Source organism: Lampetra planeri, chromosome 77, assembly GCF_965212315.1.
Source record: "Lampetra planeri chromosome 77, kcLamPlan1.2.h2, whole genome shotgun sequence".
NCBI lineage: Eukaryota > Metazoa > Chordata > Hyperoartia > Petromyzontiformes > Petromyzontidae > Lampetra > Lampetra planeri.
This window is the reverse complement of record NC_136182.1, coordinates 293518-320088: the sequence shown is the minus strand read 5'-3', so window position 1 is coordinate 320088 and position 26571 is coordinate 293518. Positions and strand designations below refer to the sequence as shown.

At 48.7% G+C, this 26571-nt stretch overlaps 2 protein-coding genes across 2 annotated transcripts in view; both read left to right on the top strand.

The window, feature by feature from the left end:
- The window catches only part of LOC144738070 (junctional adhesion molecule-like), a 107852-nt gene that overhangs the window by 21938 nt on the left and 59343 nt on the right, over positions 1-26571 (top strand). The gene's annotated exons all lie outside the window — the stretch shown is intronic.
- LOC144738102 (junctional adhesion molecule-like) lies at positions 9128-23929 on the top strand. The gene is made up of 9 exons (XM_078621012.1): positions 9128-9200; positions 11127-11189; positions 13426-13568; positions 13936-14137; positions 15853-15995; positions 16361-16571; positions 18100-18277; positions 18814-18869; positions 21625-23929. Exons 3-9 carry the CDS (start codon positions 13452-13454, stop codon positions 21690-21692), a joined length of 975 nt encoding a protein of 324 aa, XP_078477138.1. The 5' UTR covers positions 9128-9200; positions 11127-11189; positions 13426-13451; the 3' UTR covers positions 21693-23929.

Here is a 26571-nt window from a genome sequence, read left to right as displayed (position 1 = left end):
TTGTTTCCATCTTGTCTCCATCTTGTCCCTGGCTTATCTCCATCTTGTCTCTGTCTTGTTTCCATCTTGTCTCTGTCTTGTTTCCATCAAATCTCTTTCATATCTCCCATCTTTCCGTCTTGTCTCCATCTTGTCTCCCGTTTCCTCTCTCAAGCGGCCCATTGGGGGTCCCGGGTCACGTGGTGTTTCCAGCCTCGAGTGAGGAGGCAGTGACGTTCAGCCGCCCGCCATTTTGTCTTCAATCGCCCGCCATTTTGTCTTCTATCGCGCGTTAGGAACCGTGAACCAAACCCCATTATCCCCATTTACCCACATGTCTCCGTAGATGTTTTTCAGCAAAACCCGACAACGTAGATTCCAAAGCCAACACAACGATGCTGAGTTGTTTTTGGGTTAACGGCAAGAATGTTGACCCCAGAAACAAGCACGGGTCATTGTGATGGCTACAATGACGACTTACCTCTATTGGTAGGAAATACAGGCACATCAATTATAGCAACTGTTTACCAAGAACGCACCTAGATTGCTATACGAGGTATGCCTGTGTAGGGGATGTCCGAGCCATTCTCACACACTCGCACCACAGAGACACAATCTCCGCACTCAACATAGCACACACCAATCACGCGCACGGGAATACACTAGACGGGGGTCAAGGGATTAAAGGACACTGACGTCACACGCGCACAGTGTGAAACAGAGATGTGGATTAGGAAGCAGGGTGGAGATGGAGGGTTTAAAAGGGGCTGTGAAATGCGTGTTCGTGGTTTGTTTTGAGGAACGAGTGTGGCTCTTGTTTGAAGAATAAAAAAGGTGCTTAACCAGTCTCCGACTCCTCTTCATCTGGTGGCAGCGGTGGGATGTCTCGCTTCAGCCGACGCAAGATCCCAAGTGGGGAGACTCAGCCAGAAGACGCTCTAGGGGCCCGGGACGAGAATTGCTCGGAACCAGAACCGACGAATCTGGATTCATCCCCGGGCTCATCGGCGGGATCCGAGGCAGCTGCTCGCCCCGTGTGGGCACCTTCCTCCACCAACCCGGCGGTGCAGACCCAGCGCCGCCGCCGCTGCAGATCATCCTCTAGGGATCGGAGTATGGATCAGCTGCTGGAGGCAGTGGCTGCAAGAGTCCATGTATCGAGCGGTGCATCTGAAAGGAATCGGGCATACAAACGTTGATGCATTGTCCAGGCTGCCAGCCCCCATTAAGTGCACCTGCAGCGACGGATCTGCACTCTGTAGACCGCCGGCTGCGGCGCAACACGAGATCGTTGTGCCGGATTCCGCCGAGGACACGGACTGGGCGGGGCCGCTGCTATCGCTTGATAGCCACTTGGGGCTCACCCTGCGGGAATGGAGGGATCGGCAGCAGGCAGACGCGGCTTTGGCACCGCTTTGCCGGCTGGCAGAGGCGGCACGCGCTGACGATCTACCCACGTCGGGGAAGTTTTCCCTCACGTTGGAAGGCTTGTTGATGCGCTGGGACGCGTCTGTGAACCGTAAAGTCCTGGTGGTGCCCTCTTCCCTGCCGAGTCAGCTATGCTCCGATGTTCATGCCCGACAGTTTTTGCATCTCGGTAGCCGTAAGACCAAGGCTACACTATGCCTTCGCTATTTTTGGCTGGGCATGTCCGCCGATATCCACCGTGGGGTGTCGCCGTGCGTGGACTGTGCTCACAGGAAGCCCCCGCCGGTCACGCGAAGCGCACCCCTGCAGTCCATTAAAGTTCCGTGGGTAAACGAGCTCGTGGCCCTCGATATATTGGGCCCCTTCCCTGCCACTCCTCAAGGAAGTAGACACCTACTGGTGGGGATGGAATATTTTACACGCTGGCCATTTGCCTGCCCATTGGCCGACCAGACTGCGGCGTCCATAGCGGACGCCTTTGTAAAAGGGTATGTAGCTGACAAGGGGGCTCCTGAGCGGCTGCTGGAGGACCAGGGCAGACACTTTTCCTCCAAGCTTTTGCAGGAGGTGTGTGACATGCTGGGTGTCAAGAAAGTGCATATGTCCCCTTACCACCCACAAACGGACGGGATGGTAGACCGCTTTAACCACACGATCTCGGGGATGCTGTCTCACTTGGTGAATGACCAGCGGTGTTGGCTGAACCCCCGCTGGGGGCACGGGCGAGGTTGGAGGTGTGGGTGTAGTAACAGGCTGGCGGGGGAGAGGCTAGCGGAATCCTGAGTGTGTTAGGCAAGCGGAGAATGGGCTAGCAGGAGATTCAGTGAGAGGTTAGTGGGATGAGAAGCTAGCGGAGTATACAGTAAGAGGCTAGCGGAGAACAGGCTAGCGGAGCCAGAGAGAGAGAGAGAGCTTGGAGTAGCAGAATAGCGGAGCAAGAGAGAAGTGTGCTGGAATGTGAGGAGCATCCGTGTGGGATGCTTCGAATAAAGTGACACAGGAGAAAAATAAGAAGTTGCCCGCGTGAATAAACACCACTACATGTGCACCGTGGTCGCTTCTGAAAAAGAAGCTAATAGCTGAGTGGACCCTACCTGGTAAGATAAACAACTATAAAGTTTACTTTTATTTGGATATTTTTCAATTGATTGGTTTACCTTTCCTCTGCTTTGCACTCCGATCTTCAGTTTGTTGTTGTAATATTCTGACCCAGTGCCGCGGCTGGACATTTGTGCACAAAAGGGCTTCATAGCTCATCAGATTCTTCTGGTCTCAGATAAAGATTCTGAGGCTTCTCGTGATGAGTTTAACTTTTTACTGAACTACTTAAACTATATATTCTTGGTTCTTTCGGTAAAGTCACGTAGAAGGGAAATAATAAAATAATAAAAATATAAAACAATAAAAATTCTCACGACGTTTCGACTGCAACACAAGCAATCATCATCAGGTGTGAGAATTTTTATTGTTTTATATTTATATTATTTTATTATTTCCCTTCTACGTGACTTTACCGAAAGAACCAAGAATATGAATCCCTGCAGTCACGAAAGCTTTAAATAAATACTTAATTTTCGATTTAAAGCTTTCGTGACGGCAGGGATTCATCTTCTTATTCTTAGGTTTTTTCGGTAAAGTCACGTAGGTAAAACATTAAAATTAATAAAAGTAAAATAAAATAAAAAGTAAAAATCACGACGTTTCGGAGGCAACACAAGCTTCCGTCTTCAGGTGGAACCGTCACAGCCCGACAGCTGTATCAAGTAAATGAGAGATTACAGGAGCTACCACTCCGTTTATATAATGGTTGAGGGGGGGGGGGGGAAGGGGCAGGAATGGCCCACTTTTTATTATTATGGTAAGGTGCGGTTTGAGACTATGAATAGACTGCATAACAAAAGACTGAGCCTTTATTATGGAGAGGTTCGGTTTGTGACTACGCCTAGCCTACATAATAAAAGTGTGAAAAAGAAAGCTAAACCTGGTAGAAAGCTAAACCTGGTGAAACATCTGGCTGTCAATCAGTAACCTGCAATAGTTTTCTGTCAAATAAGATGGTTCAAAATAAGTGTAGTTAAATATTTTTTGCATGGTTAATCACATCTTTCCAATGATTAAAGGTGCGGCTTGAGACTATGAATAGACTGCATAACAAAAGACTGAGCCTTTATTATGGAGAAGTTCGGTTTGTGACTACGCCTGGCCTGCATAACAAGTGTGAAAAAAGAAAGCTTAACCTGGTAGAAAGCTAAACATGGTAAAACACAACTGGCTGTCTATCAGTAACCTGTAATAATTTTCTGTCAAATAAGATGGTCCAAATAAGTGTAGTGAAATCTTTTTTGCATGGTTAATCACATCTTTCCAATGATTACTCAGTTTGTAACCATCATCACGGTTGAAATTATGTCTGTGTTTGTATATTTGTATGGCTTCGTGTACAAACCTTTGATGGTAGCCAGGAGGTTTGCAGAGAACTTGGTCTCGGAAAGGACAATTTCATGAGAGCCCACAGAGTTGTAGCAATGATCGGCAACGGCCGAAGAATCAGTTCTGCCGTGTTTCAGATCTGACTTGTGCTCGCGGACACGATCAGAAACATGACGTTTCGTTTCTCCAATGTAGCAATCACCACAAATGCAACTCAATTTGTAGACTCCAGGATACTGTAAGTCAGGAACGACATCCTTCACAGATGGAATCAGATCACGGATTTATGCACTGTACTGAATTGGACTTGGATCTTATGTTTGTTTAGAATTTTGGAGATCTTTTTGGTCACGCCTGCTATGTATGGTAACGTGATAGTTTTGGTCGGAGTTTCATGTGGCTGTTTCTGTGTGGTGGGAGAAACAGCTTGGCGGATAGTGCGGTCAGAGTATCCGTTCATCCTGAGGGCCCGATGTACATGTCTTAATTCACCGGCCAGAAAGACGGTAAACTACCATTCTTGGATATTCTGTTTGAGAGGAGGCCTGACGGATCCTTGGGACATTCTGTCTACAGGAAAGCCACCCACACAGATTCCTACTTGAAACCGGATTCCCACCACCACCCATCTCAAAAGAATTCTCTCATCAAAACGCTATACCACAGAGCCCATGGCATTTCTGACCAACACCACCCGTACCCTACCCGTACCCGGCCGGGTATCGGGTAGGGTATGGGTATCGAGTACCTGATTGCGACCTCTGGGATGAAGCCATGTTGCAGGCGCGGGTGGGTTGATTCTAGGAACTTGAATTGTGAGAAGAGACAAGACGTTGGAAAATGAGTGACAAACGGTGACTCACCAGTGACTCACGACCTACCCGTACCCGTACCCGGCCGCACCAGGGTCGCAAACAGGTACCCGTACCCGGCCAGGTATGGGTAGCCGGGTATCGGGTAGGGTACGGGTATCGGGTACCCGGTTGCGACGTCTGCCATCGGCTCATGGTTGTGGCCGGTGTTAGCTGATAATAAGCATAAAAGTAAGCAACACTGGTAAACGCTGGGGATGTCAACACTCGGTAAAGTAGAATAGTGCCTGTCAGATAAGCTGGTACAAATCATCTTATCACCATCTTTGACAAACAGTCAGACCCACCCCCCCCCCCTCAAATATCACGTCACAAAGCTCCCCCCCCCCCCAAAAAAAACATATTTACATTTTAAAAATAAAACATGCGTCAAATCGCTTTAAACTATTGTCATTGTAGTGCGTATTTAATGTGGCGCTGCACTCTGATGTTGTAGGAGAAAACACGTATTAAAACGGAGGCGTTGGAAAGCTGAAATTTAGCATAAAATTAACTTGAAAATATTAAACGTCTAACTTAAACTGCAGATGTTCAGAATATTATATTGAAATTCTCTTATAATTATAAGTTAATAAAATGTATTCTAACTATAAAAAAACTTCTAACTTTGTAGTAGAACGAAGCAAAATTGAAAGTACAATTATAACAATCACATATTCATTTCACAGAATGAAAAGGCCTGGTAGAATCATTAAAATCTAAATGTTTAATAACAATCATTCAAAAAATGTACAAAATGTATGCTTCTCCATTCTCCCATGGAGAAGCAAAATGCTCTTTCATGGAATAAATAAAAGGTGACCTTAGTCAATTTAAATAATCAAATAGTTAATCACGAAAATTAATCAAAATTAGTGTTATAACAATTATATTAAATTAACATTAAAAATTTGCGCACTTTGATGTGACGTCACATTTCTCAAACCTACCTCCCCCCCTCGTCACACATCGTCACAAATGTCTGTCCCCCCTCCCCCCCTAGGTGCGTGCGTGACGTCATTTATGGACGGCCCCTTTGCGGAGGTGAGCGAGTTGAGCCTTTGAACTTTGTGTGGGCGGAGAGGAAGTGACAGCGAGTTTCTTTTTACCTGCAGCTACGAAAGCGGAGACACGAGTTGAGTTCCCGCTCTTCGCGGCTCAACTCCCCCGGGTGACGATGATCTGAGCCGGTCCCGGGCCTGCCCCAAGGTCGACTCAGCCTCAAATGAGCACCTCCCGTGGTACGTAGCGAACACCGCGGACGCTGGGCGAGACACAAAGGCGGCCGGGCGTGGTGCTTGGCCAGCCACTTCCTCGTGTGTCACAGTGCAGGCCTGGCAGGCGCTACAGGCCAACATCGCTTGCCACACACGGTCTGTGAGTAGGAGTGAGGCTCGGGGGTTGTGAGTTTGGTATTTCACGCGGCGCGTACCTGTAAGGTGAGAGAACCACACGGGCAGGTGAGGGGCACCTCTCAGGTGAGAGAACCACGCCTCTCAGGTGAGAGAACCACACGGGCAGGTGAGAGAGGCGCCTCTCAGGTGAGAGAACCACACGGGCAGGTGAGGGGCACCTCTCAGGTGAGAGAACCACGCCTCTCAGGTGAGAGAACCACACGGGCAGGTGAGGGGCATCTCTCAGGTGAGAGAACCACACGGGCAGGTGAGAGAGGCGTGCAGGGCTGCCGTGCCCTTCACCAGCTGAGGACTGCGCTCTGAGATTGAGACCCCAGTGAGACGAATTGTCCCTTGTGATTGACGTCCTTTATACTGGTAGGAACCTCCTGGTTACACCAGCCCACAGGGGATTATTGTGTCCGTCCGTCCGTCGTGCAGGGAGGGGCTGGGTGGGGAGGAAGGGGCTGGGTGGGGAGGGTGGGGCTGGGTGGGGAGGGTGGGGAGGGGCTGGGTGGGGAGGGTGGAGAGGGGCTGGGTGGGGAGGGTGGGGCTGGATGGGGAGGGACTGGGTGGGGAGGGTGGGGAGGGGCTGGGTGGGGTGGGGAGGGTGCGGCTGGGTGGGGGGTGGGAGGGGTGGGGCTGGGTGGGGAGGGTGGGGAGGGGCTGGGTGGGGAGGGTTGGAGAGGGGCTGGGTGGGGAGGGTGGGGCTGGGTGGGGAGAGTGGGGAGGGGCTGGGTGGGGAGGGTGGAGAGGGGCTGGGTGGGGAGGGTGGGGCTGGGTGGGGGGTGGGAGGGGTGGGGCTGGGTGGGGAGGGGCTGGTCACCCCGCGGTGCCCTTATAAAACTCAACGTTTAACCTACTCACGCCGGCTTGTGCCCGCCCTCACAGTCGGCCATATTTGCGGAATACACCACGCCGCCGTTGACCCTGCAGGCCATTGACCGAGCAACCCAACGTTCTTACCAGCTCCCTCCGCAGGACAATGTGTTTTAACCACCAGCTGAGAGAGAGAGAGCTCCCATTGAGATTCACTGTCTCGTGTTGACGAGTCTTGCCCAGTGACGTGCGGTGAGGTCAATGGCTGGGGAGGCACTGGCTCGTGTCAGAGCCAGTCACACACTTTATTATTTCGCTTCTACGTGACTTTACCGAAAGAACCAAGAAGATGAATCCCTGCAGTCATGAAAGCTTTAAATCGAGATGTCCCCCTCAGTGAGGCAGATGTGATAGCTGCCTCCCCCTGGTGCTTTTTCATTGCAGTTTCATGACGAGACCAGCGAGCCTAAATATCTTTATACACAAACGTGAAATAAGTTACCTGGAGTATGGAAGGCGAGGACATGAAATGAAGGGGTCTACAAACATTACATTGGTGACACACTGAGATAGTAACAGGCACGCGCTTATTGCCCGCGCTCCATCCAGTTACTGAGGGGTTGCGCAATCAGAGGGGAGGCTGAGCTCGTCGCTGCCTCACCTCTCGTCTCTTCCTCTATTTGCAGCGGAGCTCCGCAAATTTGGCGATTTTGACGATGAACATGATTGGAATCGTACAGAAATGACATTTATAACACAGATCAGTGGACAAATCTTAATATTTATTTTATTTGATTATTCTGTTTTTTTACTTTTCGTAACAGCTATTTTCATTGCAGTATGGCAGGTGAGGCTCTGCCTCCCCTGACCGCACGTCCCCTGGTCTTGCCGTACGGTGAGGTGGGGAGAAGTGACCCTTCCAAACGATGAATTAATTTGTAAATCGTTTGTGACTTGTTCATTTTACAGAATCCCTGTCCTCCATTCGTGAAGGAATCGCCCCGACTTCTCCACTCGGAACAACAAAAGCAACAACAATATTTGTACTTTTATTGTTATTTGGTAAGTAGCATCATCACCGGCACCACCACCACGTGTAGCATATACTCTTTGGTTCTTTCGGTAAAGTCACGTAGGTAGAAATCCTGCGCAACCCGTCCAGTGGTATGGGGCGAATGAAGTTTAACACGGACATTATCACGGTTGGCTACGTGGTGTGTGAAAGAAGTTCAACACGTACATTATCACGCTTGGCTGCGTATGGTGTGAAAGAAGTTCAACATACGTACATAGATACAGCAACGAGCAGGGCAGTACAAGGCATTGCTGTGCGCCGGCTATGATGCTTGCCTTCACCAACCCACATTGACCAGAATGGTGAAGTATGTCACGTGGCCATCAGGAGCCGCCATGGTGTGATGAGGCGCTCATCCAGCAGTGGATTGACGAGAGGGGCGTAGGGGCACAACAGAGACTCAGTAATGCCTCCGTGTGCTGAATCAAACACACGCACGCATTGTGCGTTATTACGCCAGTCGGTGACACGATCTCTCTCCACTTTGCACGCATTCGTGAAAGCATCTTCCACAGAAGGATCTAGACGTGAACTAAACATTGTTATTCTACCAGGTAAGGCCCACTGAGATGTGTAGTTATTTTATTAGAAGCGACCTGGCCACAAGTGATTGCGCAACGAAGTAGATGATCGTCATCATCATCATCACCACGTGGAAATATCTAGCAGCCAAATACTCTAAGCGCGTGATGTTGATTATACATGTGGAGGGAAAAACCGGAGGATCCAGAATAAAAGCCATGAAACCACGGGGAAAACACGCAAACTCCAAATATACAACAGGCGTTAGGGTTGGGATCGAACCCACGACCTCCTGTATACCAGGCGAGGTAGTTAACATCTCCTAGCCACCGTGATGTAAGGGCTGGGATCGAAACCACGACCTCCTGTATACCAGGCGAGGTCGTTAACATCTCCTAGCCACCGTAGTGTTAGGGCTGGGATTGAACCCAAAACCTCCTGTATACCAGGCAAGGTAGTTAACATCTCCTAGCCACCGTGGTGCCCCTAATGCGACCGTCATCAGTGTAACGTTCTTACCCGGTGGCCCTACTGGATCATCTGTGAAAAAGAGCTTCATAGCTCATCGGATTCCTCCAGTATCAATAAATACATTCTGATTCTGATATTCTGATTTATCCGCAGGAACGGTCGTCGCTGGCAGTGCGGGGGTTGGGAATGGCTCGGAGTCCGGAGCTCGGCGCCAAAAAAGAACACGACGTGGTGAGTTCAATAGCAGGTCGTGGTCAACCCGAATTCATCACCACCACCATCGCCATCATGACCACAACCACCATCATCACAACCATCACCACCATCACCACCATCATCATCATCACCACCACCATTTTTATCATTGTCACCACCACTATCATCACCACAACCACCATCATCACCACCACCACCATCACCACCACGACCATCATCACCACTATTATCACCACCACCACCATCATAACCACCATCGTCATCATCATCACTTTCATGACCACCATCATCATTACCACCGTCATGATCACCACCATCATCACCACAATCATCATTACCACCACCATCATCATCGTGACCATCATCACTACCACTACCATCAGCATCATCACCACAATCATTACAACCATCATCATCGTCACCATCATCACTACCACTACCATCAGCATCATCACAACAATCATTATTACCACCATCATCATCGTCACCACCACCAAAACCACCATCATCTTACTGTTTGGTTTTTTCGGTAAAGTCACGTAGGTAGAAAAATGTAATAAAAATAATGTATCACGACGTTTCGATCGCAACACAAGCGGTCGTCCTCAGGCGAAACAAAATCCAGCAGTAGAACTGCTGAAACAGCAAGAACACAGCGAGAGAGCTGCTACCACAAGGGGGTTATATTTGTTTGAGGGGGTGTCGCCCAAGGGCAAGGAAGCGGGGCCCGAGCTGGAACGGAGTCCCATCCCCGCACGCAAGCACATCAGCTGTGTCAATGGGGGAGATTAGGGAGAGAGAGATTAGCATTCTAGATTTGAAGCTTTCGTGACTGCAAGGATTCATACTCTTAGTTTTTTCGGTAAAGTCACGTAGGTAAAAAATGAAATTAATAAAAATAAAATAATAAAAAATCACGACGTTTCGGAGGCAACACAAGTCTCCGTCATCAGGTGGGACCATCACAGCCAGATTTGCTGCATCAAGTGAGGCAGGAATTCCAAGATGCAAGTTCTTAAATACTTGCATCTTGGAATCTCTGCCTTCACTTGATATGGCAAATCTGGCTGTGACGGTCCCACCTGATGACGGAGACTTGTGTTGCCTCCGAAACGTCGTGATTTTTTATTATTTTATTAATTTCATTTTTTACCTACGTGACTTTACCGAAAAAACTAAGAGTATAGAGATTAGCATGTCAAAGTAAATGAGCTTCCGTCGCTGCGTAAGAGCACCGTTTCCGCACATGCGCACAGCAGCAGTGTTAATGGGAGATGAGCACTATGTTAATGGGAGAGAGATTAGGGAGAGAGATTGGGGAGATGAGCAAATTAATGTCAAGTCTATGTGTGGCACAAGCTGCGGCACTGCCAACTGCGCTGCGAGAGGCAAGCGCGTCCACGCAAGAGAACCACCGCAACAGTGGCCGTGCCAGTGAGACACACAGCCCATAACACAGTAAGAACCATCGATACATCGAGGCTAAGGGAGCAGAGGTGTCCATGTTAGTGAGACCCAGCCCGTTAATGCAAAGGCATCCAACAGGGCAATGCAACTCAGAGAGTCGGAGATAACAGCTAAACGGCAGGAAGGATGGAAGCATCAAAGCGAGTTATGACTTTACCTGGTTAATAACGTCCTTCCAATGATTGCTCAGCTTATACCCATCTTCTCGGTTGAAATTGTCTCTGTGTTTATATATTTGGATGGCTTCATGGACAAATACTTTTTGGTTCTTTCAGTAAAGTCACGTAGGTATAAAGTATAAAATAAATTTAATCACGACGTTTCGGACGCAACACAAGCGTCCGTCATCAGGCGGAACAACCACAGCAGGAAACAGTTGCTGAAGTAGGCAAAAGAGCTGCTGATAACAATGGGTTATATATGTAATGAAAGACTCCGTCAGGCACTGCTGGTCTCCGTTTGTCTTTTATTCAGGTTCTTCTCCGCACCCCGCTGGTCTCCTCCATGGACCAGCATCGTCTCGCGCGCGCCCCGCACGTGAGAGGGAGCGTGCCCCGCACGTGAGAGGGAGCGTGCCCCGCACGTGAGAGGGAGCGTGCCCCGCACGCTCCTCCGTTAGCTCCTCCACTCCCGCACTCAGCACACCGCTGGCCGGCGGCGTGCTGAGGTCCTTCGGCCACGTGGCCGATGGCGCGGATCTTTCTCTCACCACCCAACGTGGCTCAGACTCTTAACTTCCCCGACTGCCCCGATCTCTTTCGGGCTCCGATTCCAAGAACACAGGATGAGATGTTACTATCCTTTGTGCAAGCACTTCCAAGAGTTCATGAACAGTGAGCCTGGTGAAATTTGGGGAGCGCATCGTCAGTAGTGAACCTTTGGTTCCTAGGGTGTTTCGGCCTTTCATACTATACACCCTCCCCAAAGGCGGCCAGCGACAGGGTGATCAATCCTACGCTTGCGTCCCATTCCCAATTAGTCATAGGAGTTGCCTTGTTGTTGATAGCCAACATCCCATGGGACTATGCATGGCAGGGGCGTCCTCCTCCCTGAGTCAAGCATTGTTGACTGCATACCTCCATTCCCCCCACGTGACCCTGACTCCTCCTCTTCCGGATTGTCAGATCCGGCCTTCCCATACTGCCCCGCTGGCTCCGCCCCCATTCACCTCGCCCCCCATTGGAGCCGAGGTGAACGGTGGCCCCTCCCAGACGCCCCGCAGACCAGGCTCCGCCCCCCAATAACCCGGGCCGTGTGATTGGACCAGAGCCCAGTAACAACCCCATTTACGCTCGCATTACATATAGATGAGGGAGGGGGGGAGGAGCCAAGGATAGAGAGGGTGGGGGGGAAAAGAAAAAGTAGCGTGCAGCAAGCTCGACATGTACTGTAAATAACCTGAAGCACGACATTGGGTCTCTACAGCTGAAAGTCAATAGTCCATCAGGTTTGTGTTATTTTCTTCAAACGTCGTCTACATTACGACACACAACTCTATCATCATTCCTATAGACCTGATATAGAACTCAACATGTATACTTTAGAGCCATGGGCCGGCCCAGTGCCATGGTGAACTGGGTTAAACCCCTGGCTACGATCTCATCACCGCCAATGTACATCAGAACCTTTGACTGCTCCTCACCGACATTGACTAAGTCTTAAAACAACGTCGCATAGGAGGTGACTCAGAGGTCAGAGTGCTGAGCTAGCGCCACTCAGAATCATGGGTTCAAGTCCAGACATTGTCTGCCAGTTAACCGAGTCCCAAAGTCGAGTGAGTTGATGGACTTAGCCTCTCCTTTCTGCAATTCTGCACTTAATTTACGAAATAAAAACTCTGAGAATTTAAAGTATCTAGTTGATTGTCACGCCATAAGCGCTGTTCCATGTGGAAGAGCAATTTGGGAAAGTCTCGCTCCCAACTGTGTGGGAGCGGGACTTTCCAATTAATGTGTATATTAGTGACGGGACACAGGGATAACATTTGGTAAAAAAATATATAGAAAAACCCGTTGCCCAATGCGGTTTCATCGAACGGGAGTTTTGGATCTAGACGGTTGTGGCTGATGAGGTTTGTTTTCCACAACACAGGGGTGGTATTTCGGTGATACGCAGTTTGACGCTGCGAACATTTTCGTATCTGCATAAAAAAATGGTAGTGTGAATCGACTGTGAGAACGATGTATTTACCGTGTATGTCTGTGTGCGCGTGTGGGTGTGTTTTTTGTGTGATAATGTAATGCGCTCAAAACGCACAGCAGCAGCACAACGTAAACGTTCAAACATTACAGCATGAATCTGGTTATTGAGAACGTTAGTCATACGGACGTCTAGATGGTGAATCATTACATGTTCAAGTGGCAGTGTTAGTGGCGAGCGTAGGGTGTGAGTGCCGTGGTGCGGGAAGAATGGAGACGGGGGTTTTGTGTTGCGTTGAAATGGACAAAGAGTGTACACACACACACAAGACGTGAGAACGACTTAACATCCGTTAGTACAATAACGAGGGCGGGTATCTTGTAGTATTAGTTAAACAAAGAGGGAGCGGGTGATCATTTCGAAGGCAACCCGAGTTTTCACACGAGTTCTGTTTTGTGTCTAACAAAGTTGTGCCCAACATGGCATTTTCCGGGAACGTAACCCCCCCGCGTTGGACGAGGTCTGCCTGTTCTGTACTTTTAAAACGCATTGTTACTGACAAATGTTTAGCGCTGATACATTTATATTAGATAAGAAAAGATACTAATGTGGGCATTGTGTGTGATTTCCCTAGATCTGGTGGTTGAGACCCCAGAGAAAATGGACGCCGTAGTAGGCACTACATTTCTGCTGCCCTGCTTCTACACCTGCACAATCAGCAGCGTTAACTCCACGCTGGTGGAGTGGTTCAGGATCACCGACGAGCGAGAAGAGAGGGTGAGTTACTCCTTTGTCCGTTTTGTGCACCATTTGCCGATCAATTGCAGCAAGCACAGGCGTGGAATTGATCAGTCTTGTTAGTAAACCTGGTCACATGACCCTTGAGCATTTACAATATGCAACGCAGATGAACAGGTTTGGTATTTTATATCCAGATCGAGGGCCCCTGGTCACGTGACTGGGTGAAGGCATGGGCCAGCCATTTGAAAACAGTCTCCATGTGAAGCTCTTTTGTCAAAAGTTAATCCAGCCCAGTTGCAAGCCCTGGAGAAGAATCATTCTCGGGTTTTATTTGAACGAATGTTATGCTGAAATAATATAATGCATTTGATCTCTGTGTTGCTTTCACCTTAATTGACCACAGATTTATCAATACGTCAATAGAGAGAGCAGCGGCTGGCCTTTACAGGCCACCTGGGTGGGTGATGTGTCCAAGTGCGACGCCTCCATCATCATCAGCGACATCCAGACCCACGACTCTGGGCGATATTGCTGTGAGGTCACGGTGTTTCCACAAAACATCCAAGACATTGGGTATCTACAGCTGAATGTCCACCAACGAACAGGTTTGTATCACGTCCTTCATAGGTCTGTCCTACCACTCACTACTCGCATCATCTGTCATGTAGCCCAGACCTACCACCCACTATTCGCATCATCTGTCATGTAGCCCAGACCTACCACTCACTACTCCCATCATCTGTCATGTAGCCCAGACCTACCACCCACTATTCGCATCATCTGTCATGTAGCCCAGACCTACCACTCACTACTCCCATCATCTGTCATGTAGCCCAGACCTACCACCCACTATTCGCATCATCTGTCATGTAGCCCAGACCTACCACTCACTACTCCCATCATCTGTCACGTAGCCCAGACCTACCACTCACTACTCCCATCATCTGTCACGTAGCCCAGACCTACCACTCACTACTCCCATCATCTGTCATGTAGCCCAGACCTACCACTCACTACTCCCATCATCTGTCATGTAGCCCAGACCTACCACTCACTACTCCCATCATCTGTCATGTAGCTCAGACCTACCACTCACTACTCCCATCATCTGTCACGTAGCCCAGACCTACCACTCACTACTCCCATCATCTGTCATGTAGCTCAGACCTACCACTCACTACTCCCATCATCTGTCATGTAGCCCAGACCTACCACTCACTACTCCCATCATCTGTCACGTAGCCCAGACCTACCACTCACTACTCCCATCATCTGTCACGTAGCCCAGACCTACCACTCACTACTCCCATCATCTGTCATGTAGCCCAGACCTACCACTCACTACTCCCATCATCTGTCATGTAGCTCAGACCTACCACTCACTACTCCCATCATCTGTCACGTAGCCCAGACCTACCACTCACTACTCCCATCATCTGTCATGTAGCCCAGACCTACCACTCACTACTCCCATCATCTGTCACGTAGCCCAGACCTACCACCCGACAAATCCACGTTTTGACTTTCGTGTTTTGTTTGTTCTCCTTCCCCCGCACCTCCGTGCCTGACTACATACGATGTGAAAACAGTTCAACATGAATACATACATGTGACATCGTGCACATAGATCCATGGTCATCTGGGTTCAATTCCTGTCTGTGACTCTTCGATTTTGTTGTCCAATTGGCATACAATCCTGGCTTGGGCATCCTTTTCATTGACTTAACCTTAAAACAACTTTGCTCATGAGGTCGCTGGATGGCTCAGAGGTCAGAGTTCTGAACTAGCTCTGCTAAGAGAGTTTGGGTTCAAAACAAAGCGACCTGTTTGTAAATCCGGATGTCAAGTCGCATGAGTTTGTCATTCTTAGCCTCGTCACCTGGGTACCCTTGCAAAACAGATGTTCCCGCTCAACGGATTAAACAGGTGAAATAATCTAATAAACAAACCAGTACTAAGGAAAGCATCATAACATTATATTTGGTTATCTGACGTTGCACTTAATTTGGCTAATTCCAAGCTCTTGGCAGTTAAACAAACCAGGCAGAGCTCGTCTAACGCGGGGGTTACGTTCCTGGAAAAGGGCGCGTTGGGCTAAACCGCGTTCGGCAAATAATAGACCTAACGGGAAGACTATGGTTGCGTTCCTGGGTCCAAAATTGCACTGCTCTGCTAGAGACCGAAAGAGATGCTTCATCTAACGGAAAGTATTTGCCCGCTTTCTCTGTCCTAATTGTCACCACTGCGTTGTGAGACCAGCACCTCCTCCTCTAGAGGTTCATTCCCACTGCTCATGTGACCATCGTGGGTTTGTCCACAGAGCTGGCCATTGTCACCCCGGAAGCAAAGGAAGCCACAGTAGGCAGCACGGCTCTCCTGTCCTGCTCTTACACCTGCACCATCACGGGTATTAATCACACGCTGGTGGAGTGGTTCAGGACCATAGACGGACACGATGAGAAGGTGCGTCACTGTCACACTTTTACACGATTACTTACACCCTCCTGCTCGCAATGATGATTAAATGTTCTCTATTAACGCCGTTCATGCTAATTTATTTCAACGGAGGTTCACCCCCTCTCCTTTTCTGGTCCCATTGTCAACTTACAAGTTTTTCAAACAGCAGTATAGTGTTGTATCTTCAACTAGAATAATCTCATTCTCTCCGTTCTCTCTACTCTGAAGAAGAATCATTTCCTAGGTGTATTATATATTTATCTGTTATAAATCAATGTTATTTACATATTATGTCAGTTTTCGGAATATGAGCACGTGTATTATGTGGACACACAGTCATGCCCTGGTGTGTTCTCACGTTTTCCGTCAAGGTGTATAAGATCACACACAGAAAGAGAAGCCTCAGGCCGTTGCAGGTGACGTGGGTGGGAAATGATTCCACGTGTGACGCCTCCATCACCATCAGCAACATCCAGACCCACGACGCTGGACGATATCGCTGTGAGGTTACGATTTATCGATATGACAAGCCAAGCATGCAAGACATCGGGTATCTGCAGCTGAACGTTCACAATGAACCAGGTTTGCATTATGACATCCCTGGATCTATTTAACACCCACCATTTTATAATTTTCGAGAGTGGTGTTGTCCACTTGTGGAATGTAGAATGCTTTTATGTCAGAAAAAAGAGCTTCTTAGCTCAAGGGGCTTTTCTCAGGGAATAAGTTTATGATTCGGATTCACTTCAAGTGCCGATGCAGAAGCTGCAAGGCGATTTACGGCGTCAACAGGAAACTGGCACAGCGATGATTGACCTCTCCTGCTGGCTGTCCATGACTCCGTTTGGCGTCATTGCCTGCTGACGACATTGGCCCAGTCATCAAAAGTTGTTCTACCGTTCAGCTAATGAACACGATGCTGGGCAAACCGTGCGTCGAGGGTGAACACCTCACCGCTAGGCTCGGTTATTATAGTACCATCACTATTTAACATTCACAGGCAGGCCTCTCTGGACGCTGGGGGTTACGTTCCTAGAAAATGACGTGTTAGGCAGAACCGCGTTCGACAGATAATAGACATTGTGGGAACACTAGGGTTGCCTTCCGGGGCCCTAAATGATCACCCCTCCCTCTGTGTTACTAATTCTACAAGATTTCTGCCCTTGTTATTGCATGCGTACACTCCTTAGCATGAAACCACCGAATCATCCCCGCACCGCAGAACTCGCATCCAATGCTCTCCCCTGACAATGATTTCCCAGCCCCACGCTCACCCCCGACTCTGTCGCCGATTCGCCATCTAGGCGGCCATCTAAAGTCTTTAATGACTGGATGTCGAGATGCTTGCGGCACTATGAACATTACCATTGCTTCGTTGTGCATGTCGAGTGTGTTACTTTTTAATATGAAAAACTCTTAAAACACACACTAAAAGATGCGTGGTAATTAAATCGTTCTTACAGTCGATTCATTCACACCTTGCAATGGATGCAGCACCCTCACGGCACTACTTTTCGACACGGAGATGAGATTCTTAGCAGCGTCCAGCCGAAACATCACCCCCGTGTTCCGGAAAACAGGCCTCATTAGGTGTATCGTGTAGAGCCAGAATGCGCGTTCAATAAAGCCACAGCGCGTCTGCTCCTCCTGACAACCAGGAGGAGCAGACGCTGTGCAGCACAGAAACGAGGATGGTGCGATGGATCTCAGCGATCACAGGACTGGATCGGTCAGAACTGAAGAGCTGGGGAAGGAGGCGGGAGTGGCGGTGCTCATCTCACTCGAGCGGAGAGAGGGAGTCGGCTCACACGGCTGGGGCTGCCTTAGTAGAGGGGGCAACCGCAAGGGCGATGCACGTGGAGGCACCAGGGTGGAGACGGAGGGGCAGGCCGAGAGCGAGGGGAGTAGAAGTGGCGAACGCGGTAGATTCTAGTGACTGGGGAGTAGACGCGGAGGTGGCCCAAGGCAGCAACGAGCAGAGCAGGAGGAGCTGCAGGGCAGAGACCGCACGAGAGGAGGGGGACATGGCAGGAAGAGGAAGAAGACGTTGACTGTGTGAATCTCTTGGGTGTTCACGTGTTTCTGTGTCTTCCGTGTTTGTGTTTAATAGAACCGACAGATGCAACACCCACACCAACCTCAACCCCAGCTCCAGTTCCATCACCTGTAGCTGGCATCGTCCTTGGAGTCATTCTGGTTATTGCTCTTCTGGTTATTGTTGCTGGAGTTGTTTGGTACTGCAGGAGGAGGAGGCTGAGACTATGTCAGACAAGAGAACCAGCAGCTTCGTGAGTATCGACCGCACTTGCGCCAGAACCTCACAGTGAGTGATAGAACACGGCTCACTATGGCCACGCCAGAGACCCTGAGCCGGCCCTCTCCAAGGGCCTGAGTTTGACTCCAGCTCCCTGCCTGCCCGTGACTCAGAGCTGTGCTCAGTGGAGCCTGTGTGAGCTCCTGGCAGCTGGGACCGCTGAGTTAGACTCCCAGCCGTGGCTGCTGTCAGTGACAGGGGCTCCATCTGAGTGGGGGTGGTGATGTGAGACTGCGTCAGTCATAGGAGATGGTGAACTCAATGGGCTCTCACGTGGTTAAATAAAACACATCATTCACACAAGAGGAAATTATATCAATGGACTCTCACCTGGTTTAACAAAGGATATCTGTCAAATCAGGGTCAGTGATTGCTGTGGTCAGTGGTTCCATGCGGGTGCCAGGCAGGTGTGAGACGTGGGTTAGACTCCCAGCCGTGCCAGTGACACAGGCTGCATGTGGGCGAGGGTGGGGATGTGTGATCGACGCGTGTCCTTCTGTTCTTCAACAGGGTTGAAGAAACGCACGAATTAAACCAAAATGGACAAGATGGAGGAGCAAGATCAGGTGAGAGCGAGAGAGGCTTGAAGCAGGATCCACTCTCATCAGGGTCATTCTTCCTGTGTGTTTGTGTGCGTGCACTGCGCTAAGAACCAGAGACTTGGGTTCAATTCCTTAACCTCGCTGCGTTGTGTAAACGCCAGCACTGCTGAGACAAAGGCGGCCGGGCGTGGTGCTGGCCACATCACCCTCTGGAGGTGTTACTTGCTAGCAGCACTTGCCTCGACTGACTGGTCAAGGCTACATCATGGGGGACCGTTGTGTTCGTCACCGCAAGTTTGTCATGGCACGGGAAGTGACTTTGCGTCACGAGTCGGGTGCTTGAGGCTGGAATGAAGCCCCCCCTGTTACGATGCATGCAGGGGCACATGCAGGACGCTAGGAATCGCGTGGTCAGGATAGGGTAGACAACTTGGAGGTAGTGCCGGATGAAGCTAGTGTGGGGCCTGTAGCATATGATGTGAGAAGGGGCCCTACATTTTTCGTAAAAAAACACGTAAATATTCAAACATACATTTTTTACTTGCACAGTAAAGTAATTGTATTTTTTCAATTGCTATACAGCCAGATAATACGACAAATCGCTAACCTTAAACACCCAGTCGTTAATAAACGTTGAAGGTGATATAATACTATAGTAATAGAGCAAGTGCAGAATCACTGAACCGGAATTGATAGCTTGAAAGCATTTAGCGTGGGGCCCTTGAAAGTGCGGGGCCCGTAGCATTTGCTACTTTTGCTACTAGGATAATAAGACACTGAAAAGTAGTATGTGCTACATTTGCTACTAGGATAATCTGGCACTGCTTGGAGGTTGGGAATACTTGAAGGGTGCTCCAGACTGTCTGGGAAGAGGAGAGTGCTCAACAAGTTTCTTAATTTCGGGCTTGCAGTTCGAGTCAATAATACTTTTTTATGTTTTGGTGAATGATCAATTCTTCTGTTATGATGTTTTAAAGAAACAACAAGTATATTATTGGGTCTTTCGGTAAAGTCACGTAGAAAGGTTCAAAGAAAACAATTAATATTACACTGGTCAACACCCTTTTCTGGTATAAGGTGTTCCAACGGTTTAAAGGTAATTTTGGGGTGCTGATTCCAAATCTGTCATTAGTTTTGGTCTATCACATCAGGTTTTTGAGATATAAAATATTTTCAATAAAAACTGCAGAAGAAAAACATTAAATAAATGTAGATATCTACATAAAATGATATTATGAACATACTATCCTAAAAATACAGCACCATGTTTAAACACTAAAGCAGTCACTGACTCGCAACAACTTGCAATCATAAGTGACAGAGTTAATTTCGGGTGAAATCAATAAAAATGATGTGATAGAGCAAATCTGAGATCAGATTTGGAATCGGCACCCTGAAATTAGTCTAATACAGCTGCAAAAGTCCAGGCCAGAAAAAAATGTTTTTTTTTTTGTTGATCAGTGTTATATTTTAAATAATATTTTCTTTGAACCTGTCTACGTGACTTTTTCGAAAGACCCAAAGAATATGAATTACTGCTGTCACAAAAGATTTATGTCAAGATTTAACATTCCAAGTAGTAAATAGGCTTGGTTTGGTCTTCATAGAACTTACTTTGTTTTAAAAAATGAATGACTGGGGAAACCCACCCCAGAATTAGTGCGATATTTCAGTGGCACACTGGGTACCAGCGGTGCCAAGATCGGCCTCTGCGCATGAGGTTCGTGAAGGACGCTGCTGAGCAGCTGGAGGCAGTCGCCCTCCAACAACAACGGAGGGCAGAGAAGACGGCTAAAGCACAGAAAGTTGTCACAGTAGGGGGCACTGGTGGCGCATCTGCCAGCCATCTCAGTCATCCCACGATGTTAACACTCGGTAAAGTAAAATAAAATAGTGCCTGTCAGATAAGAAGGTCCAAAAAAGTGTAATTAGGTCTTTTTTGCGTGGTTGATAACATCTTTCCAATGATTACTTAGTTTGTACCCATCATCACGGTTGAAATTATGTCTGTGTTTGTATATTTGTATGGCTTCGTGTACAAACCTTTGATGGTATCCGGGAGGTTTGCAGAGAACCTTGGTCTCGGAAAAGACAATTTCATGAGAGCCCACCGAGTTGTAGCAGTGATCGGCAACGGCAGAAGAATCAGTTCTGCCGTGTTTCAGATCTGACTTGTGTTCGCGGACACGATCAGCAACATGACGTTTCGTTTCTCCAATGTAGCAATCACCACAAATGCAACTCAATTTGTAGACTCCAGGATACTGTAAGTCAGGAACGACATCCTTCACAGATGGAATCAGATCACGGATTTTATGCACTGTACTGAATCGGACTTGGATCTTATGTTTGTTTAGAATTTTGGAGACCTTTTTGGTCACGCCTGCTATGTATGGTAACGTGATGGTTTTGGTCGGAGTTTCATGTGGCTGTTTCTGTGTGGTGGGAGAGACAGCTTGGCGGATGGTACGGTCAGAGTATCCGTTCATCCTGAGGGCCCGATGTACATGTCTTAATTCACCGGTCAGGTGGTGTTTGTCAGAAATGCCACGAGACCTGAGTCTGTTCCGTGACTTCCTGCCAGCGAACCTTTGACAAATCACGGAACCTCAAAGTGCACCTAGTATGGCACAAGCGCGGTTGTGACGTCACTGCCACGTTGTGAACGGCTGTTGTTGTACATGTACCTGCATTCGTTATCTATGCAAGTGTTGCACAATCCTACACTGCTCACTTAGCCTCATCAGGCACTCATCGCTTACCTCTCTTTATTAAACAGGTCAAGGTGCACTGGCAGAGCAAGGAGATGAGCCAAATAATGAAGGAGAACGTGAGACCTCAATCTAACGAAGCCAGAAGTCCAGCCAATCAGTCCCAAGCAACCTTAACTAACACAACCAATCGAGTCAACGATCAAGACGCCAGCAACGTAGCGATGTGAAGTTGAACCGCAATGCCTCATTAGGTTACTGTAAAGCTACCAAAGTCTTGGTATGGTCTGGACCGTCTGAAAATGTGGATGTAGAACGCGAGACTTCAACTGTGTGGGCGTGGCTATAGAAATGTGGGCGTTGCTGGTGGAGGGAGGGGCAACCAGCTGTCACGGTTGAGCCTCCCAGACACGTGGTAGCTTTACGTCCATTTTGCAACGTGCACTGTCGGACTGGCAGAGATCCCAGATGTTTACACAGAGACCCATAGATTCACATAGAAAACTATAGATTCACATAGAGATAATATATTAACAGAGACCCAAAAGCTCACATAAAGACCCACTAATAGACACAGAGACACATAAATTCACACAGAGACCCAACCACTCAAAGACAGCCAATGGCTAATATAGTGACCCATTCATGAAAATATAGACCAGTATACTTTATAGAAACCCATAGACTTATAGACACATGGTTGTGATTAAACTGGGCTCTCAAATGCAGTGAGTTTGATGGTCTCAGCCCGGTCACCAATGGACTGCACAAAACAAAACCCATCGCGTAAATTTGTCCCATCATACCTCATTTGTCCGTTAATTAAAACGTCTGCTTGGCTGCCGTGCGACGTCTCAAGGTGAATCGTGTGAGGCGTTGCGAGCCCAGATGTGTGGAGGTATTGAGGGAACGAAGGATTCTTGTGACAAGTCGGGTCCAGTCCCATTCACAGCCATTTGTTTCACACACTGGGGTCGCACTGCTCTGCAACATTTACAAGTGGATTCCTTGTGCCGTGATATGACGATGAAAGGTGATTTATATACTGTGAAAAAAGTTTTTACATTCGAGTTCAGCAAACTCTTCGCTCTCGCGGGTTTAGCTATCGCGGTTTTGCAGTTTCGTGCCAAGTCTATTGAGGTACAGAGTTCGCCGATCGCGCCCCTGACTGGACCATTCGCGGTTGATCACGAGATTTCTGTACGCGTCGTAACTGCACTGCTCGCGATGATGCTGCTACTGTCGCGGAAGAACACACGCAGTGCCATCTTACCTCCATCTTATCTCCATTTTGTCTCCATCTTGTCTCCATCTTGTCTCCCGTCTCTTCTCTCAAGTGGCCCATTGGGGGTCCCAGGTCACATGGTGTTTCCAGCCTCGAGTGAGGAGGCAGTGAGGCTCAGCCGCCCGCGATTTTCTTTCTATCGTGCGTTAGGAACCGTGAACCAAACCCCATTTTTCCCATTTACCCACATGTCTCCGTCCATGTTTTTCAGCAAAACCCAACAACGTAGATTCCAAAGCCACAACAACGATGCTGAGTTGTTTTGGGATTAATGGCCAGAATCTTGACATAAATCCCAGAAACAAACACGGGTCATTGCGATGGTAACAATGACGACTGTTCTGCCTCACGGCATGTGTCTTGCCTCACGGCAGATGTGGGGCGTATGTACACAGGAATTTCCTCTTTTTGATGCTAAGTTCGGTCACGTGACTAGGAAGTTGCGATTTAAGAATTCCGCTCAACCACGCGGGCGTCGGCCATTACACATATAATTCAAGATGGCGGCACACATTGCGTCCCAGTGAAGCCAGCTGCAATTGTCCATTGTGGGACTTTAAGTAGCATTGTCTGTAAGTTCGTTTATGTTCTTATAATATTTGCAATGCTGTTATATTGTTATAATGACCGTTATGATGCTGTTAAATTATCATAAATACGAGGCCTAGTTAACAACGAAGCCTGCAACTTGCCTTGTTATGACTGTTACCTGTAATCGAAGTCGAGTCAAACTTGTACCCAGGTAACTATATTGCGATCTTGAGAGCAAGGATGACAAAATGTCTCATCCACAGTGAAGTGTTATATGTAGTGCAGTACATTTGGGGTGCATTGTGATGAATACACGATGTGCCTTTACGTAACACAGTAGCTTATGCTCTTGTATAGCTATTCAGTGGTAACGTAGATGCCTGGTCCATCCAGGATCTATTGTTGAGAAACATGTTATCTAAGACAATGTTATGATGCTGTGGTGTTCATTCATTGTGTTGGTGTTTCTGGGTATTAACAGATGCTGTATCTGTGCTGTTTACTTACCAGTATTGCCTCGTTAAATTCAATAAATTACGTTTGGAGTCGGACGTTCATCCTGGCTCTGAGGGTTTATTGGACGCGAGGTTAACTACTCAGCTAGCGGTGCAACGCAGCGCACAGCGAGGCCGACACAACGACTGACCTCTATTGGCAGGAAATACAGGCACACCACTTATAGCAACTGTTTACCAAGAACGCATTTTGAGCGCTATACAAGGTATGCCTGTGTAGGGGATGTCCAAGCCATCCTCACACACTCGCACCGCACAGACACACAATCTCCGCACTCAACATAGCACACACCAATCACGCGCACGTGAATACACTAGACGGGGGTCAAGGGATTAAAGGGCACTGACGTCACACGCACACGGCACGCGAGACAGAGATGTGGATTAGGAAGCAGGGTGGAAATGGAGGGTTTAAAAGGGGCTGTGAAATGCGTGTTCGGGGTTGCTTTTGAGGAGCGAGTGTGGCTCTTGTTTGAAGAATAAAGAAGTGTTTACACCATTGGAACCTCATTTGCCAGTAAAAAATATGATAATTGGTTTTTTACCCTTTTATCTGGTAACAAAACTGACACCTTTTTTATTTACAAGGAGTCATGTTTGCACTGTCCTTGAAGTTGATTGGTCCAAATCTTGTAACTCAAAAAGCTGTCTCGGGTGTGGACCAATCAACTTCAAGGACAGTGCATACATTATCAGAGTTGTGTTTTTTGTTTGCATTACGACTGCAGGTATTGTGGTCTTTGCAAACATGACTCCTTGTAAAAAAGGTGTCACTTTTGTTGCCAGATAGAAGGGTAAAAAAACAATTATCAATAAAGAAGTGCTTAACCAGTCTCCGACTTCTCTTCATCTGGTGGCAGCGGTGGGATGTCTCGCCTCAGCCGACGCAAGATCCCAAGGGGGGAGACTCAGCCAGAAGATGCTCTAGGGGCCCGGGACGAGAATTGCTCGGAACCAGAACTGACGAGTCGGGATTCATCCCCCGGCTCATCGGCGGGATCCGAGGCAGCTGCTTGTCCCGTGTTGGCACCTTCCTCCACCAACCCGGCAGTGCAGACCCAGCGCCGCCGCCGCTGCAGATCGTCCTCTAGGGATCGGAGGAAGAATCAGCTGCTGGAGGCAGTAACCACGCTGCTTCGCCGGCTAAGTCCTGAGGTCGAACGAGCGGGGGGAACTTCAGCCTCATCACCTCCCCAGCAAGGGGACTAGAGCCATGGTCAGCCTTCCAGACCTCGGCACTCCGCAGCAGCTATCAGAGGATGGAGCAGCACCAGCGATGCCGCCGACCGTGCGCCCCGCGAGAAAACCCTGGCCTGTCTTCCTGATATCCGCCGACAGCAGCAGCAACCGGGGTACATGAACGACCGGAGCGCAGCGGAGACCAGCCGACCGGGCAAGTGGCAACGGCACAGGGTGGGAGCGAGATTGAGCCCGAAACTCGGCCCAAAACTTCCACGAGTTCAGGCGCTGGTCGGGACTACGGTCTCGATCCCGCCTGGTCAGAGGTCGCAATCGGGTACCCGATACCCGTACCCAGCTGGGTACGGGTAGCCGTTTGCGACCCTGGTGCGGCCGGGTACGGGTAGGCCGTGAGTCACCGGTGAGTAACCGTTTGTCACTCATTTCGGGTAGGGTACGGGTAGGGAACGGGTACCCGTACCCGGCCGGGTACGGGTACCCATTTACGACCCTGGTGCGGCCAGGTACGGGTACGGGTAAGGAATCAAAACCCATTTGCGACCTCTGCGCCTGGTGCGCAGGCCGTGGTGTCGCTTCGATATCGCACCCCGCTCGTCACTTCCCGGTCGGATTCGCCGCTCATCGTCTCTACGGTGCCATCGGTGGCTGGTCGCCATTGCTTAGCATCTGACACACGCGTGCGCAGGAATCAGCCACTGTTCCTGGAGGTCCTTAACACGGCTGACACACCCATTACAGTTCAAGACGGGACCTTGTTTGCAAATGTCAGTCCCATGCATTCGGACCCTGAGGCGCAGACCATCAACAATGTGCATTTGGATGGTCTGTCAGTCAGCGCAGAACACCGATCTATCAGCAAAGGAATCGGGGAAGATCAGGACTTTTTGTGTGATACTTAATTTGGAGCTTTCGTGACTGCAGGAATTACTCTTTGGTTATTTCGGTAAAGTAACGTATAAAGAGAAAATAATAAATTAAATACTAGCATACGACGTTTCGATTGCAACACAAGCAATCATCATCATCAGGTATAAATGAAATAGAAACACAAATCTAGTATACTTAGAAATGTAATGTAATACAACAGTCGGATAACATAACAGTCAACACCCTACCTGGTTGATTACGTTCTTCCTGAGAATGCTAAATTTGAGAGATAAAACACAGAACCAGAGACATATAGACAGACATAAGTGGAGACAGATATCACATAGATGCCCTTATAAAACTCAACATTTAACCTACTCACACCGGCTTGTGCCCGCCCTCACAGTCGGGCATATTTGCGGAATACACCACGCCGCCGTTGACCCTGCAGGCCATTGACCGAGCAACCCAACGTTCCTACCAGCTCCCTCCGCAGGAATGTGTTTCTGAGAGCCAGACCTTCAAAGCAACATTTTTTAAGCAAGGTGTGAGCTGGTGAACATGCAATAGTATTATGAACATAGATGGCAATTCCACCTCCTTTAGACCCTCGGTCC